We start from the raw sequence: 18,427 nt of genomic DNA, 5'->3' as shown, positions 1-18,427 counted from the left end.
GAGTGCAGTTATGGAGTATAATACAGGATGTAACTCAGGATCAGTACAGGATAAGTAATGTCATGTATGTACACAGTGACTGCACCAGCAGCAGAATAGTGAGTGCAGTTATGGAGTATAATACAGGATGTAACTCAGGATCAGTACAGGATAAGTAATGTCATGTATGTACACAGTGACTGCACCAGCAGCAGAATAGTGAGTGCAGATCTGGGGTATAATACAGGATGTAACTCAGGATCAGTACAGGATAAGTGATGTCATGTATGTACACAGTGACTGCACCAGCAGAATAGTGAGTGCAGCTCTGGAGTATAATACAGGATGTAACTCAGGATCAGTACAGGATAAGTAATGTCATGTATGTACACAGTGACTGCACCACCAGCAGAATAGTGAGTGCAGCTCTGAAGTATAATACAGGATGTAACTCAGGATCAGTACAGGATAAGTAATGTCATGTATGTACACAGTGACTGCACCAGCAGCAGAATAGTGAGTGCAGCTCTGGAGTATAATACAGGATGTAACTCAGGATCAGTACAGGATAAGTAATGTCATGTATGTACACAGTGACTGCACCAGCAGCAGAATAGTGAGTGCAGCTCTGGGGTATAATACAGGATGTAACTTAGGATCAGTACAGGATAAGTAATGTCATGTATGTACACAGTGACTGCACCAGCAGCAGAATAGTGAGTGCAGCTCTGGAGTATAATACAGCATGTAACTCAGGGTCAGTACAGGATAAGTAATGTCATGTATGTACACATTGACTGCACCAGCAGCAGAATAGTGAGTGCAGCTCTGGGGTATAATACAGGATGTAACTTAGGATCAGTACAGGATAAGTAATGTATTATATATGGATTGGTTCATTATGTATTGAAGTCTATTTGTTACATGTTGTTGCCTGGTAAATCTTTATATATTCCCATCTCTACACAATTTTCTCTGTAACTGAGCTGTAGATTTATGATACTTATTTGCTTCTGAAATAAAATGTGACACAAAGAACCAACAAGCCATTAAATATCATGTTCAGTCCCATTGTATCCCTGTCGGAACGCGCAAAACTCCACAATGAGATCGTCTTACATGATATATGAGTCTCGCTGTCAGGAACATTGGTGCGGCAATCGTCTTCCCGCTCCTTGTATACAATGTATCTTGTTTCCTTTGTCTTCCTTCTGGAGGAATGTGACGTCCTGAGTGACATCGCATCAGTAACTGGCGGTATACGGACCCCCCTCCATCCGCTTTTTTCCATATGTACATATCTCAAGGTGCTCGGATATTTCACTTAAGTTTTTCTCCATCCATTGTGGTGTAAACAGGTTATTTATAGAGGTGTTATAGGCGCAGCAGATGGCGGCATATGTGGTGGAGTGGGATGGCGGTGACGTGTGTAACAATTGTATAATTATATTACAGAGGAGCTGAAGGAGAAGTTGTCGCAGTACGTGGAAGAGGTCAACGCGCACAAACCGGGGTTCATCAAGGTCGTCCGTCACAGCAAACAAGAGGGGCTGATACGGTCCCGGGTCAGCGGATGGCGAGCGGCTACTGCTCAGGTGGTGGCTCTGTTTGATGCTCATGTGGAGTTCAGCGTGGGATGGTAAGTGGCCTTTTATCTTCTGGGCAGCGCCCGGTGTTACCTGTAGAAGGCGTCTCCGTGATTTTGTGGTCCATGATAGATCCAGACCTGGAGAACCTGGTGTCGAGTTGCTCAGACCTTCTTTTTTTTTTCCACCTTCAGGGCAGAACCGGTACTGAGCAGGATCCAAGAGAACCGGAAAGTCATCATATCACCATCTTTTGATAACATCAAATACGATAACTTTGAAATTGAAGAATATCCTCTCTCCGCTCAGGGATTTGATTGGGAATTATGGTGTCGCTATCTGAACCCTCCAAAATCTTGGTGGAAGATGGAGAATGCGACTGCTCCCATCAGGTACAACATGTCTGACCTTCTAGATCAGTGGTGGCGAAGTGCCATGTTGGCACTTCATGGTAAATAAGTCGATTTTGGTTGTTGTTTGGGCAACAACGCCATCACTGTTCAATAAATTTCAATATATATAATTGTCAAGGCACTGCTCCCCTGCTGGTTCTCTGAGGGGGGCGGCGCTTCACTTCTGTCTCTCTGGTGGGCGCCGCTTCCCTGCTGGCTCTAGAAAGGTGCTGGGTCTCTGAGGGGGGACACCACTCCTCTACTAGCCCTTGGGGGACACCGCTTACCTTTTTTGCAACTGTGTTTTAGTTTTGGAGGCTCTTAGCTATTACTTACTAGGGGAAATGCTGCAGAATTATGAAACCAAACATTGGAAATTCTACTGGAGACGACTTGCCTCTATATATAAAGATATACAACATATTGTCAATTTCCTGCTGCAAGAATCTTCCAGCTTGTTAAATATTTTCTGTTCTCTTTGCTTTAGAAGCCCCGCACTGATTGGCTGTTTCATCGTAGACCGTCTGTACTTTGAAGAGATTGGTCTCCTGGATGAAGGGATGGAGGTTTACGGAGGAGAGAACGTGGAGCTGGGAGTGCGGGTAAGAGACCTATCTGCCCTGAAAATGTTATTAATTTTCAACCCCTACTGTCAAATAGGCGGAGCCCTATCCCAGGACTGGTATTAGGCTCTCTACTGTCAAATGGGTGGTCTTGAGGTGAATCATACAAACTTGGCTCCACCCATCTGGACAAGTGGGGACTAGTACAAAAATTGCAACTGGAATCAGAATATCTAATTAGCCTATTAGTATGGAAATGAATCAGACTGTGTCCAATTAGGCTCTATTCCGACAGATGGGTGGTCCTGGGCAGGAGGAGCTGGCAGTCTCACTCCAGTAGAGAGGCTTTTTAGCATCTTGGGTGTGAAAACTATGAGATGGGTGGTCCTGGGCAGAAGTAGACAGCCTGGCACCGCCCATATGACACTTATTATTATGACACCCAAATATTTGCACTGATTGCTCGGGAAGGGTGCGGGGGCGAAAGAGGAAATTCTAACACTGCCGGAATCCGTACATCTGCGGCTATTAAAGTGTGTAAAGAGTTGGAGATGGCGAAAGTTGGCCTTTAAGTGTATATGTCTCTTGCTTGCAGGTAAGTGTATACAGATAGTAGGCGGCACATCACGCTGTGTCTGGAGCGCCGTCACATCCAGGAGTCATTGGATTATTATGAGCCCCGATGTGCTGAGATCTTGGCAGTGGCGATCGATATTCAGCGTTACTTAGCACTAAGCACACGGCGTGATTTCCCTGTATGGTTACGTGTTCCTAATGACAAGCCCTTGGTCCTCCCGGGACATGTAAGGGAAAATTAAAATCCAGCGGTTATCAGAGCGGTGGCGGCGGATACATCCTCCCCTAACCATGTTATCAGCAGCTGTCATCTCCTCGCTGCACACATGCTACAGTCCGGGGACGCAACGGGACAGTACTTATCTATCCGTGGCGATGGCGCGTGCGTCAGGATTACGGATGGTAACACCTGCTCAGCCCTCGCCACCGCGCCACTGATTTACTGCCGCTTATCGCCGCTCCTCGCATTAGATCGCACAACGTCGGAGTTGATTAAATATTCTGTACAAAACAGCGAGATCCAATCCGGGACGGAACGCTCTTGTCTCACGTTGGACCATCTGTCACAGCGCAGCGCTTAAATTATTCACAAATCTGAACATGACACAAAGTAGGAAACCAAAAAAAAAAAAAGTTTCTGGCTTTAATGTCTTCCGAGAGGTTGTGTGTAACAATAAAAGCTGCTCCATCTGTTTGGTATCAATCCGGGAGCCCAACTTTAGTTTTCCTGCTGTTTATAGCCCGAAAAAAAAGTCAAGTTGGAGAAGAAGTAAGAAGTTAGCTCCTTCCTTCTGTACTGAGGGAACTTCTTCAGGTTCAGTCAGGCAAATGTCCGCACAATCCCGAGTCATCGGAAGGTCATCTATTCGGATTTAGTGCCTGGAATAACTTAGAGGGGGAAGAGGAGGGGACACCAAGTGACAGAAACCTCCGCTCCATGACAGCTAAGATGGAGGTCACACTGCAACGACCTAGAGGCCGGAGGCGTCTAGGACATGTATAGTGGTGTTTATAGACACTTAAAGGGGCAGGCGCATTACTAGGAATATCTAAGGGAAGGGGTACAGACCCTGAGTGACCAGGTGACCACAGCAGCATCTACATGAGAGCTAATATGGAGGTCACACAGCTAGAAGTGGAGGCAGTGACCTCTGAGCTCGTAGTCACTAGACATTGCCTGGAGTAGTTGAGTGAGGGAAGAGGAAATTTGCAAATATGTTTTCCAGGGTTGGACAAGGAAAACATTTCCTCTTTATGTTACCTTGTAAGGCAGCCCTCTCAACACCAAGCATGACTTACAAGAAGCCTAATGACATAATGCGGGATTAAGACCGATCCAGTAAATCTATTCCCGAAGGAACAGATTCCTCACTGTCGACATGGTTGCGCCTCTTCAGTACAGTGTAGGGAACTGGTTTGTGAGAGGCTTGTATCTAAGGTCAGGGAGTAGAAGGAGAACTCCTACTTCCTGACCCTAGTCGAAAGCTTTCAAAAACACACACAAAACAATTCCCTACACTGTACTGAAGAGACGCAAAAACATTGAAGCAGCGCTGTCTACAGTTGGGAATCTGCTTCTTTTGGAATATAAATATTGGTTCGGCATTAATCCCATTAGGCTTCTTGTAAGTCCTACTTGATGTTATGGGGGCTGCCTAATAGCTAAAAGAGCTGTTGTTTTCCATTACCCACATTGGAAAACACATTTGCGTATTTCCCCAATATGGAGGTCGGGTGGCTACTACAGGGTGTAATAGTAGTTTTGGAATTTCTGGATGGACTGTCAGGAATAGCTGGAGACTATGGGTGACCTAATCTATAGCTGGGTGACAGGTAATATGGAGGTCAGACAGATAAATGAATAGCCCAGAGATTCCAGGTATCTGCAGCACCAATGTCTAAACTAGCAGTCCCTAGATATAAAGGGTCAGGGGTATTACCAGGAAGAGGAGGAGACTATGGGTGACCCTTGAGAGAGGTGCAGATGTGAGGCCACTAGAACTGGAGAGACGTCTGGTATAAGAAGGCCTCAGAGGTCTTGTCACTCATCACCAGGATTTCCAGATTTCTGAACTGTTTGTCAGCTGGAAGATATTAAGTAATTCCTTCATTATCCTCAGGGGGCAGCACTGAGCAGGGCAATAACTTCCCCCATTTGTAATCATTTGGGATTTTGAGAGTCTTCATTCAAAATTGTGATTTTTTTTTTTAGTGCAATAAGATGAATGCGGCCGCCCCTGGCCCGATCCTTCTGGTCAGGCTCTTCCTCAAGGTCACGCAGGATAGTAACGCTTTGTACTTGGCCCGGAGGACTTGTCTATCAATCATCGTCTTGGCTTTCCTGGTGGCCGGTGATTTGCAGATGGATTGAGTAGTGCTGAGTCCAAGTGCGTGACAGCTGCACCCCGCTACAGCTATGACAGCGCCATGCCCTGCCTGGTAGCCAAAATCTGCAGAATATGCTGGGTAACAACCAGAAGACATAAAGTTCATGGCATGGCGCCCCCGGGGGATGTGTGCCAGGATTGTGCTGGACACATAATGACAGAACAGCAGGAATTACAGATCTGGCGAATAGCGGAGCTGCTGTAAATCTGCGGTAAAAGTGTCCAATGCGGACGTCTGCCACACACCCTGCCGGATGGTTTTATCACTTGACACCAGATGAAAATCGCCAAATTTGTGTAATGATCAGGCAGGAAAATCCAGAAAACCGCAATGAATGTGGCGTCCAGGTTGATGTCAGGTCCGGCCAGCGACTGTCACTGTGCAGCCTGACCTGACATATTGTGGAAGAGCTTTCGGATTAGATAAAGTATGTCCTATTCTCCAGTCACATCCAGAGCTGCAATCACTGTTCTGCTAGGTTTCATAGTAGCTGGTGAGTTCCTGCTGCCCCCTGCTGGACAGGGCCGAAAAATGGTTTGGATAGTAAATGATCTCTGAGACTGTATCACATGTGTCCAATACAGGTGGTCCCCTACTTAAGGACACCCGACTTACAGACAACCCATAGTTACAGACGGACCCCTCTTACTACTGTGACCTCTGGTGCAGCTCTCTGGACGCTTTACTATAGACCCAGACTGCAATAATCAGCTGTAAGATGTCTATTATTTATTGTTAATCTTTGGTCCAATTACAGCAAAATTTGGAAACTCCAATTGTCACTGGGACAAAAGAAAAAAAAATTGTCTAGAACTTCAATTATAAAATATACAGTTTCGACTTACATACAAATTCAACTTAAGAACAAACCTCCGGACCCTATCTTGTATGTAACCCGGGGACTGCCTGTATATTCTGCTGTATGTAAGCTTAGATACACTACCCCGGCAACACATGACTGGCTTAACAATAGCATCTCAGCAGACAGTAATGTACCTGAAAGGCTTAGATACATGGATAAGAAGGCACATGATGAGCTAAGATACAGCGGCTCAGCAGGCAGTATCACATAGGATTAGATACACACCTTAGCAGGCAGTATCACATAGGATTAGATACAGCGGCTCAGCAGAGAGTATCACACAGGATAGGATTAGATACAGCGGCTCAGCAGAGAGTATCACACAGGATAGGATTAGATACAGCGGCTCAGCAGAAAGTATCACACAGAATAGGTTTAGATACAGCGGCTCAGCAGGGCAGTATCACACTGGTTAGTTTTCACAATAGACTTTTGTGACACTTTTTTAGCTTTGCCAATAGTCCTTTAGATTCAGTACATTACCCATAAGAGCTGACAATCTAATGATCCTCATGATGTTGCTCATAATACCCCCATTACAATGTATGACTGTGCCCGCACGCTGTATAACCCATGATCATGGCAGCCGTCCCACCACACAGATGGCTCCCGGCTTGTTCTGGAACAGGAGCCCTTCAGACCGGAGGCCAATGGCTACGAGACAGCTGGTAACCCGTACATGACCGCACAGAGGGGGCCGCACAGCACAGGGGCCTGGACTCACACCAGTCCCTCATGTACAGAGAGAGGGACTACAGGGACAGCACCCATCTAAGTGCACAAATACTGTACTTATTCCGAATTCCACCCTGACTACTATTGGTGTCACTGTATCCTCTAATGGGGAGGTACAGTGTATATCCCACTAATAACAATTTATGTGCAGTCTCCATGTTACAGGCTACAAACACTGTAGTCTGGTCACACAGAAAAGAAAGCAAAAGTGACTGCACCGGCAGAATAGTGAGTGCAGCTCTGGAGTGTAATACAGGACGTAACTCAGGATCAGTACAGGATAAGTAATGTCATGTATGTACACAGTGACTGAAGCAGAATAGTGAGTGCAGCTCTGGAGTATAATACAGGATGTAACTCAGGATCAGTACAGGAGAAGTAATGTCATGTATGTACACAGTGACTGCACCAGCAGCAGAATAGTGAGTGCAGCTCTGGGGTATAATACAGGATGTAACTCAGGATCAGTACAGGATAAGTAATGTCATGTATGTACACAGTGACTGCACCAGCAGCAGAATAGTGAGTGCAGCTCTGGGGTATAATACAGGATGTAACTCAGGATCAGTACAGGATAAGTAATGTCATGTATGTACACAGTGACTGCACCAGCAGCAGAATAGTGAGTACAGCTCTGGGGTATAATACAGGATGTAACTCAGGATCAGTACAGGATAAGTAATGTCATGTATGTACACAGTGACTGCACCAGCAGCAGAATAGTGAGTGCAACTCTGGAGTATAATACAGGATGTAACTCAGGATCGGTACAGGATAAGTAATGTCATGTATGTACACAGTGACTGCACCAGCAGCAGAACAGTGAGTGCAGCTCTGGAGTATAATACAGGATGTAACTCAGGATCAGTACAGGATAAGTAATGTCATGTATGTACACAGTGACTGCACCAGCAGCAGAATAGTGAGTGCAGCTCTGGGGTATAATACAGGATGTAACTCAGGATCAGTACAGGATAAGTAATGTCATGTATGTACACAGTGACTGCACCAGCAGCAGAATAGTGAGTGCAGCTCTGGAGTATAATACAGGATGTAACTCAGGATCAGTACAGGATAAGTAATGTCATGTATGTACACAGTGACTGCACCAGCAGCAGAATAGTGAGTGCAGCTCTGGAGTATAATACAGGATGTAACTCAGGATCAGTACAGGATAAGTAATGTCATGTATGTACACAGTGACTGCACCAGCAGCAGAATAGTGAGTGCAGCTCTGGGGTATAATACAGGATGTAACTCAGGATCAGTACAGGATAAGTAATGTCATGTATGTACACTGTGACTGCACCAGCAGCAGAATAGTGAGTGCAGCTCTGGGGTATAATACAGGATGTAACTCAGGATCAGTACAGGATAAGTAATGTCATGTATGTACACAGTGACTGCACCAGCAGCAGAATAGTGAGTGCAGCTCTGGGGTATAATGCAGGATGTGACTCAGGATCAGTACAGGATAAGTAATGTCATGTATGTACACAGTGACTGCACCAGCAGCAGAATAGTGAGTGCAGCTCTGGAGTATAATACAGGATGTAACTCAGGATCAGTACAGGATAAGTAATGTTATGTATGTACACAGTGACTGCACCAGCAGCAGAATAGTGAGTGCAGCTCTGGGGTATAATACAGGATGTAACTCAGGATCAGTACAGGATAAGTAATGTCATGTATGTACACAGTGACTGCACTAGCAGCAGAATAGTGAGTGCAGCTCTGGAGTATAATACAGGATGTAACTCAGGCTCAGTACAGGATAAGTAATGTCATGTATGTACACAGTGACTGCACCAGCAGCAGAATAGTGAGTGCAGCCCTGAAGTAATTTCCAAAAGGAGAGAAGTAACAAGGTTTCTAGATGTTTTCTCCTTTAATCCAATCCTTCCCCATAGCGAGTGGCAGGAACGTCCTATAGATCCTGATGTTCTGTAGAAACCCAATTATTTGCTCTCGGCCCTGTAATAACAAGCTCCGGACACAATGGCGTTCGCCAAGCTGTGAGCCGCCCCCTCGCCAGCGCTGGAGTGGAGCATAAATAATTGACGTAGCAGATGGTAATGAAGGTATAATTTGTTTTCTTTGCATTGTAATGTGGATCCGGCGGCTCGGGTGACTGCATTAAATAGGATTTTCATCTCTGGCAGTGATCAATATTGTCATTACATTGTGCGGCGGCGGTGGGGTGACCGCACGCGCGCACGCTCTTTGTTACTTAAACGCTTTTCTCTGCCAGACGCGTCCACACAGCGAGGATCCAGCCGAGACCGAGATGAATTCCCTGCCCGGGATGTCGTCATTTCTAGAAACAGATTGTTCCATTTGTCCTGACAGATTGTGATTATCCTATAGCAGGATCATCCGGGTTCCTGTGAGCGGCAGATTATTCTGCTGTGATTGTCATTGACTTTTACTGATCCTTCGTTTTATTATTTACTTTGCATGCAGAAAATAACATGTAATAATCTGGAAACCGTCAGAAGGTAGGTGAGTGTCTGTGGTGCCTGACAAGTGATCTGTGCTGTGTACTTCCCAGGTCTGGCAGTGTGGGGGCAGCGTTGAGGTTCTACCCTGCTCCAGGATCGCCCATATAGAGAGAGCGCACAAGCCCTACACAGAGGACCTGACCGCCCACGTCCGGAGGAACGCTCTGCGAGTGGCCGAGGTCTGGATGGATGAGTTTAAGAGCCATGTGTACATGGCCTGGAACATACCACAGGAGGTAAGTATCCACAATGTGCCCCAACAACTTGTATACTGTGCGGTCCTGTGTAGGGGGTGACTCTTCGATGGGGAGGTCGTGTGAAGGGGGCGACTCCTAGACAGCGCGGTCCTCTATAGGGTGTGACACCTAGATGGGGAGGTCCTGTGTAGGGGGCGGCTCCTGGATGGGCCGTTCCTGTGTAGGGGGGGTAGCACCTGGATGAGGCGGTCCTGTGTAGGGGGCGACTCCTGGACGGGGAGGTCCTGTGTAGGGGGGACTCCTGGATGGGGCGACTCCTGGACGGGGAGGTCCTGGGTAGGGGGCGACTCCTGGACGGGGAGGTCCTGTGTAGGGGGGCGGCTCCTGGACGGGGAGGTCCTGTGTAGGGGGGCGACTCCTGGACGGGGAGGTCCTATGTAGCGGGGCGGCTCCTGGACGGGGAGGTCCTGGGTAGGGGGTAGCTCTTGGACGGGGAGGTCCTGGGTAGGATGCGACTTCTGGACGAGGAGGTCCTGTGTAGGGGATGACTCCTGGATGGGGGAGGTCCTGGGTAGGGGGAGGCTCTTGGACAGGGAGGTCCTGGGTAGGGGGCTACTTCTGGATGAGGAGGTCCTGTGTAGGGGGCAGCTCTTGGACGGGGAGGTCCTGGGTAGGGGGTAGCTCTTGGACGGGGAGGTCCTGGGTAGGATGCGACTTCTGGACGAGGAGGTCCTGTGTAGGGGATGACTCCTGGATGGGGAGGTCCTGGGTAGGGGGAGGCTCTTGGACAGGGAGGTCCTGGGTAGGGGGCTACTTCTGGATGAGGAGGTCCTGTGTAGGGGATGACTCCTGAATGGGGAGGTCCTGGGTAGGGGGAGGCTCTTGGACAGGGAGGTCCTGGGTAGGGGGCTACTTCTGGATGAGGAGGTCCTGTGTAGGGGGCAGCTCTTGGACGGGGAGGTCCTGGGTAGGGGGCGGCTCTTGGACGGGGAGGTCCTGGGTAGGGGGCTACTTCTGGATGAGGAGGTCCTGTGTAGGGGGCAGCTCTTGGACGGGGAGGTCCTGGGTAGGGGGCGGCTCTTGGACGGGGAGGTCCTGGGTAGGGGGCTACTTCTGGATGAGGAGGTCCTGTGTAGGGGGCAGCTCTTGGACGGGGAGGTCCTGGGTAGGGGATGGCTCTTGGATGGGGAGGTCCTGGGTAGGGGGCGGCTCTTGGATGGGGAGGCCCTGGGTAGGGGGCGGCTCTTGGACGGGGAGGTCCTGGGTAGGGGGCTACTTCTGGATGAGGAGGTCCTGTGTAGGGGGCAGCTCTTGGACGGGGAGGTCCTGGGTAGGGGATGGCTCTTGGACGGGGAGGTCCTGGGTAGGGGGCGGCTCTTGGATGGGGAGGCCCTGGGTAGGGGAACTTTCCCTATAGGGTGATGATTCGATACGTTATGGTCTAAGAATGTGGTCAGTGGGGGGGGGGGGAGTGATGGGACGACATCACATTTCCCAACGCATTCCCTAAGAGGAGAGCAGTCCCCCCCCCCCCACTTCTTCTTAAATGTCCTGTCTCATAGACTTCCTACAGAGGATCTCACTTGAGGAGCTCCCACAGGTGGGATTTCGGGACAGTGTAGCACTTCCTCGTTATTAGACCCCAGGTGATGGTCCCTTTAAGGTTGTAGGTTTTTTCCTTAAGCACATCCCCCCTCCCCGGGTGCAGACGATACATAACGAATGTGCATTTAATGAGTGTATTAGCATATCGCCCCTCCCCCACTGCAATACGCAGTAACCCGCCACGAGGTAAACTGATCCATACATCACGCGGGCGGCGGTGGCGTCCTATCCCGGGTCCGTTTCATCTCTCTCCGGCCGGAACGTTCCCATAAATCTTTAGAGATGTCGTTATTTACTAAACCAGGGTCTTCCTTAAGGGAAACAAAGTGTTTAATTAAAGGAGCTGACCGCCGGATACACGGGTTATTTATGAACTGCAAATTCGGCAGAATCTGGAAGGCATTACCCACAATGCACTGCAGGATCACCACCTTATTTACAGCTCTAGATGCTGCTCTAAAGCACCAGGTATTACCAGCAGTGTCACCGCGTGGGCACCAGGGCTGTGCCAGCCCCATCACACATGGGGGCAGGGACCTCCCTGGTGCAAATTCGGGAAAGGAGATTCTGCTCTGCCTATAGGACATTATAGAGCAGTGCTGACCTGTACTGATGTGAATAAAGCACTTGGGGTGAGATAGAAACTTACTATTTGCTTTTTTGTCTTCTGTGCCATCTCGTTCCTCCCCCTCCATAAACATTTGTGTAATATAGGTCCCTGTAACCTTTTACATAAGGTTGGAGTCTTAACACTAGGACCCCCAACGATTACATAATGGGGCGTCCCTATTGACCTGTTCTGGATGGAGCAGCAGCACACTACAGGGGACCCTCCTTCTCGTGCCTGTAGGTGATACATTGTCTACTTGGCACATCCCCTTTAAGGCCATATTAATAAACCTGTCCCAGTGTATTTAGTCTCGGGCTTCTCGGCGCCGGTCACATCCAGTCACCGCTCCCTAGTTAGTGCCGCAGGGACTGTCTCATCTCTCTGCTCTCTCTCCCCCTCCGCAGGACCCCGGCATTGACATAGGTGACATCTCTGAGAGGAAAGCCCTGAGGAAGCGGCTGCAGTGTAAGACCTTCCGCTGGTATCTCGTCACAGTGTATCCAGAAATGAGAACCTACTCCGACAACATCGCCTACGGCGTGGTGAGTGGTCGACCAACTCCGGCAGCAGAGCATCGCATCTCCTCATCACAACATGTAACACTTTATGGAAGATTTAAAGGGAATGGCAGCGGCTTCAACCATGCAGATTGCAGCCATTGCCCCTGAGATGTGCAATCAGACCTTTGTGTATGGGATAAGTAGCAGCAGGACTGTGATATGTGGATTTATATACCAGGACTGGAGCTTCTCCGAGTGCATCGGCATATCCTCACACTGCTGTGCCCTTAGCTGTATGCATTAAAATGCCCCACTATCCTTATTGATGTAATCAGTCAGAAACCGACACAGCTTTTATTCAGAAAGGAAGAACTGTAGAACAGCCCAGTGCAAAGAGCACAGCAGTGTGAGGACAAGTTACAACCCTGGAATATAAATCCTTATATCATAGTTCTGCTTCTACTAACAACATACACACAGGTCTGACTACACATCTCTCCAGGGACAATATCTCACACTGTCTGCCGTCTTCAGAAGGAGCACATTCTGGTGTGCAGGGTTACCAGAGCTCCTCCGTGCTGCAGCTTTATAGGCTGTTACACTGTGCAGGAGCACTTCCCCCTCCCACTGTGTGAGATAAGAGCAGGTTTGGAGAGGGTGTGACTCTAAAGCATTGAGGGGCGCTGTTCAACCCCCTCCACGGAGCCCTTATGGCTCATTAGAATAATTTTAAAAGTTGATATTAGAAGGAAGGAGACCATGAATAACACATGTAAGAAGATTACCACAGTCACGGTGTCCGGATCTATGAGTAAGTGTCCCGGGTTTTTCTGTGATGGATTCTGATGGTAGATTTCCCTTTTAAGGAGCAGTCACATGACCTCAAAAGTGAGAAAACGTTACAATGTAAATGTTCCCGTATCCCGCTGGTCACATGACCCTCTGTTGCTTCTATTGGAGGACCTGCAACGCCTGGTCCAAAGCCAAATTCTTACTTTACAAACCACTTTACCTATAAGCTGCACCCGGCCGGAGGGCGGCTTTAATCCTCTGCGCTGCTCTTAGTCCTCGCTTCTATTTATACTCCACAATGTTTTTATGTTTTGTCAACTTTGTAAAACCCGGAAAATACCAGAAAATGGGTTTACACTGTGGGGGATTTCTCAGTTGTATTAAGGGAACTGGTGGGAGGCTCCTCGTACCTCGCATTTAACTGCTTATGTGTCAGTATTTACAGTCATTCAGGTATTGCATTCATGAACCAGGGGGCTCTGGATGAGCAGACTCTATTGCTCTCAGGGTAATGTTCTCTAAAGAAGTGATTTCCAAATCGCAGGGCATGCTGGGAGTTGTAGTTTTGCAGCCACAGATTTTAAAGCCCCTATAGGCCAAGATCATGAAATATTTGTGCACGAAGATGTCCACAGTCACAGGACAAGGTCACAGGGTGACCCCGGAGCGGCCCCATCCGGGCGATTCTCTATCTCTGCCGTCACGTATCACATTACAGTCACAATGAGATTGTTAATCAGACGGGACAATAAATATCTTTCCTTTGCTCGGAGAAGCAGATCCAATTTCTCAGTCCACTTTGTCTTTGATTAATATGTCATTTTATCCCAATGTGAGAGGCGGCGGCGGACCCCGCACATCTACGTGACCCTGGTGTAGATTGTGACACAACAGACCGACCCCCCAGCCATCATTGTATGGAAATGGGACAGAACACGGATTCATTCCTCCCCCGCTACCACATCTCACAGTGCAAAAACTTTTTTTTTTTAAATATAGAATTTTTTTCACATTATTCACATTTTTCAAATTTTTGACCCAAAAGGAAGGAATTTCTCTTTGCAAATCAAGATTTCTTAAATCTGTCCTGTACCACAAGCATCAGTGCAAATGTTTACTCTATTCAGGTTGCAGAGAGGAACCATAGAGGGGTTAGGTTTACAGGCCGTAAATGTGAACCCAGCCTTAAAAGGGCCCCTGTGGTTAGACCCCCTATCTCCAATCCTGTTTATAGGAGATAACATGGAAATGTGTTTCCTGGGACCCCCAGGAGTTCGGAGCAGCTCCCTACACAGAATGGAGCGCAGATCAACACATTCAACTTCTGCTCAATTCACTTCTACAGGACCTGAGGATTTCTATACCATAAATCCCATAGAGGTGAATGGAGCGTCAGTCAGGCAGGTGCTGCGGGGGTTAATTTTGGGTCTTTTTGGTCCCCCATTCTCCCAATCACTGGGGGTCCCAGCGGTTCAAACTCTCTAAACAGCTCATATTAATTCCTGATCCTGGGGATATGAGATGGGGGGGGGGGGGATGTTGGTTTTTAAGGGGTCTGTGGGGGGGGGGATTTCGGGGCGTTTGTGGGGGTTTTAAGTGATTTTTATTTGACTTTTGTGGTTTTGTTGTTTCAGCTGCAGAACTCCCTGAAGACGGACTTGTGCCTGGACCAGGGACCGGACACGGACAACCTCCCCATCGTGTACATCTGCCACGGGCTTACTCCACAGGTTTGTGTAGCCATCATAAAGGGCATATGCAAAGGTTTTTATTGGTTTGGGAGAGTAGACACAAGCTGGGGCTCTGTAGAGCACAGTGCGGAGTCTAATCACGGTAATAACAGCGCCACCTCTGACCACAGGTTGCTTGGGGTATTGCAGTTCAGCCCTGATCACGTCAGCTTCCATCTTCAGTAGATTGTACTGTATTTCTCTATGTATCAGGTGCCTACATGTGAAGGCGCTGAACAATAGCCGAACTAAGAAGGTTGATGATTGAGTGACTGCGCTGCCCCCGCATAGACCCCATTCACATTGCGGATCACGCAGGGTGAAAGTAACTGAATAATTGCAGCCTAACACAAATTACCGCAGCAGAGCTCAAAGTCAATCCTAAAACGATTCGAGGATTGACGCCACCAGGGGATAAAATCAAATATTTTCCAGCAACCTCAAAACCCCAAAATCGGAGCGACACTTTACAACAATGGCAGAAATACTGTATTTATTCATAGACACTTCTTAAAGGGGAAGTGTTTAACACCTATTAAAGACTTATGTTATGGCGTTATTCCCAGTGATTAATATATTGCACCTCTCATAACCCTGTCGGATCCCTACTGCAAAAATATCTCACGTCTCAATGTCCTTTGGTGGCGCTGTTGTGTTGGTTTCTATGGAAAAGTTTCACCATTATCATTGTGGTGAAAAGCGGTACTGCAAGTGATAGTATTGAGACTTGTAGGGGATAACCTGCTGACTGACCACCGGTTCCATTCATTAGGACCCAATAGGGACCAGCACTGATCACACCAATTGTACTGTAATATATTGAGCTTCCGGTCATGACTCACTTCTGTAGGATTGTACTCCGGCCCATAGACATAGCGGATCCATGTTATATACACAACTCGCTGCTTCATCCATCTCGTAAATCATTGTGGTTCCAATCACATTCACATTACTGTAATACCCCTTTAAGATGTGGATACAATGTATAAATAGAACGGGCGCTTTACATAATCCATTTATACAATGTTTCCCTCTGTGGCTCCTGTAGAAATCACACACATGGCAGACACCCCTCCCCCGCTGCTGTCTCATCCTCCACCTTGAAACATCCATCAATTTTTAATACAGATGTAACTGATGTGATAAAACAGGGGGCGATCGATCGCAGCCACCGGCGAGGTGAAAGAGCTGGGTAATCCGGACCCAGGACCGCCTTGATTGGCTTTGCCGACTTTGACTCTTATATCCTGTTTTCTCTGTCGTTATGTGGAATGAATCCCGCCAAATGCAGGGAATAAGATTCTTAAAGTGGAAGCGTCATAATCTTGTTGTCATGAATGTGGCTGATCTGTAGTAACCTGCTCTAACCACTACACAGATAACGGCGCTGTCTACATCCTGTCCCTGAGAACGGCTGATCTGTGTGGGTGCTGGGTGTTGGACCATCAACAATCTGATATTGTGTGTCTATGGATCAGTCTCCAGATTTTACCTTATTAAACTAGCAGCACCTTCCGGTAGGGGATGAAATGTCCCTTCAAGAATTCCCTGTGTTATGTGAAATCTCACCTATTTACCGAGAAAAATCTCCTCAAAAGCCTTATGCAAATAAGCTGACAAGAGTCCCGTCCTGTGCCCGGAAGAGGGCCCCGTCCTGTGCCCGGAAGAGGGCCCCGTCCTGTGCCCGGAAGAGGGCCCCGTCCTGTGCCCGGAAGAGGGCCCCGTCCTGTGCCCGGAAGAGGGCCCCGTCCTGTGCCCGGAAGAGGGCCCCGTCCTGTGCCCGGAAGAGGGCCCCGTCCTGTGCCCGGAAGAGGGCCCCGTCCTGTGCCCGGAAGAGGGCCCCGTCCTGTGCCCGGAAGAGGGCCCCGTCCTGTGCCCGGAAGAGGGCCCCGTCCTGTGCCCGGAAGAGGGCCCCGTCCTGTGCCCGGAAGAGGGCCCCGTCCTGTGCCCGGAAGAGGGCCCCGTCCTGTGCCCGGAAGAGGGCCCCGTCCTGTGCCCGGAAGAGGGCCCCGTCCTGTGCACGGAAGAACGGCTGATCTGTGTGGGTGCTGGGTGTTGGACCATCAACAATCTGATATTGTGTGTCTATGGATCAGTCTCCAGATTTTACCTTATTAAACTAGCAGCACCTTCAGAGGGATCACACTAAGAGCCTTGAGGGTTATTGCATATTTTGGATGCCCCCATTTTGGGCTTGTAGCATCTAGAAACAAGTTTCTGGTGAGATTTTAAAGTTCTAAGTCTAAGCCGCATCAGTCTTGTGGTTTTGTGAGCTTAGAAAGGTGAGATGGAGGCAGTGAAATTTTAATCAGATAGAATTTAATCTTTCTATCTGCTATAGAACTGAAGATAGGGACATTTGAACTGACACTCTACATGCCCAACTCTAAACTTGACTCATCTCTGCTCATTGTAACATAACTTTATAGGTAAATGGTTGAGATTTCACATAAAAGAAAAATAAATTCCATCCTCTACCTGAGGGGGGCTGCTGATGTAACTGTTAGAAGCTGGTGACAGGTTCCCTTTAATTAATCTGACTGTAATATTGCTGATTTGCGCTTCCTGTGATTTCTCATCTCCGATATAAAACCTCCTTATTCTGGGTAATTTTGTCCGTATGGTTCAGACTCGAGCAGCAGCGACACCTCTGCACAATCAATACAAATCTTAAAGGGTCTCTACCTCACAACTTAATAAATCCCCAAGAGCTCTTCTAGTAGAGCCGTCTCTTTAATTGGGTCACGCGGCTGAGACGTGAGGCCTCGGCAGGAGAGGACATTCATCTCTGGGATCAGCTGGGAGCCGGGGAAGGTGCTGCAGTAAGCAAATCCCTGACACCAGTCACAGAAAATCATCTGTACAAGAGCCATCACCGTGTCAGGACGTAGGAGCGTGAGCGGCCCCTTTAAGACGCTCCGACAGTGATGGACGCTCGTGCTCGTCCTTTGTACCCAGCGGAGCTCGGGGATGTTTTAATAATAACAATAGGAAAACTCTTGGCACGATCATTAATATCCATAATGTAGACTCCGGCCTAATGAGCCCGGACTGGGTGCGCGGATCTCAGGGTAGGGGAAGGGGATGAGCTTGGGGTTCAATAAACAAGAGGATCTAGAAAATTCCAACAAAAAAAATAAGAGAAAAAGGATTTATTAGGATTCTTCTCCCATTTGGGGTGTGTCCTCACACTGCTCTGCTCTTGGCTCTCTGCACTGAACTCGTGACTGCGGTAGAACCAGTAGAATGATAGGACATTTCCTCAGAGGTTTGATGCAGAGGGCTAAGTGCACAGCAGTGTGAGGATACACCCTGAGATCACTTGGGAAAGCTACAATCCAGGAGTATAAAAATAGTCCTGCTACACACACAACATATTCACTTCATTATTACAAAGCTGATCTCCCGTCT

The 18,427-nt window shown here is 48.2% G+C and overlaps 1 protein-coding gene across 3 annotated transcripts in view; it reads left to right on the top strand.

The window, feature by feature from the left end:
* Positions 1-18,427, top strand: part of GALNT18 (polypeptide N-acetylgalactosaminyltransferase 18) — a 147,164-nt gene that overhangs the window by 121,434 nt on the left and 7,303 nt on the right. For all 3 annotated transcript variants that reach the window (XM_072118855.1, XM_072118853.1, XM_072118856.1), the window contains exons 4-9: positions 1,435-1,618; positions 1,760-1,957; positions 2,445-2,559; positions 9,633-9,818; positions 12,399-12,536; positions 14,921-15,016. In XM_072118855.1, the coding sequence (XP_071974956.1) occupies positions 1,435-1,618; positions 1,760-1,957; positions 2,445-2,559; positions 9,633-9,818; positions 12,399-12,536; positions 14,921-15,016 (917 nt within the window). The remainder of the gene's footprint in view (positions 1-1,434; positions 1,619-1,759; positions 1,958-2,444; positions 2,560-9,632; positions 9,819-12,398; positions 12,537-14,920; positions 15,017-18,427) is intronic.

Source organism: Engystomops pustulosus, chromosome 7 (genome assembly GCF_040894005.1).
Source record: "Engystomops pustulosus chromosome 7, aEngPut4.maternal, whole genome shotgun sequence".
Taxonomy (NCBI): Eukaryota; Metazoa; Chordata; class Amphibia; order Anura; family Leptodactylidae; genus Engystomops; species Engystomops pustulosus.
Note: the sequence above shows the minus strand (reverse complement) of the source record. Positions and strands in the feature narration are given on the sequence as shown.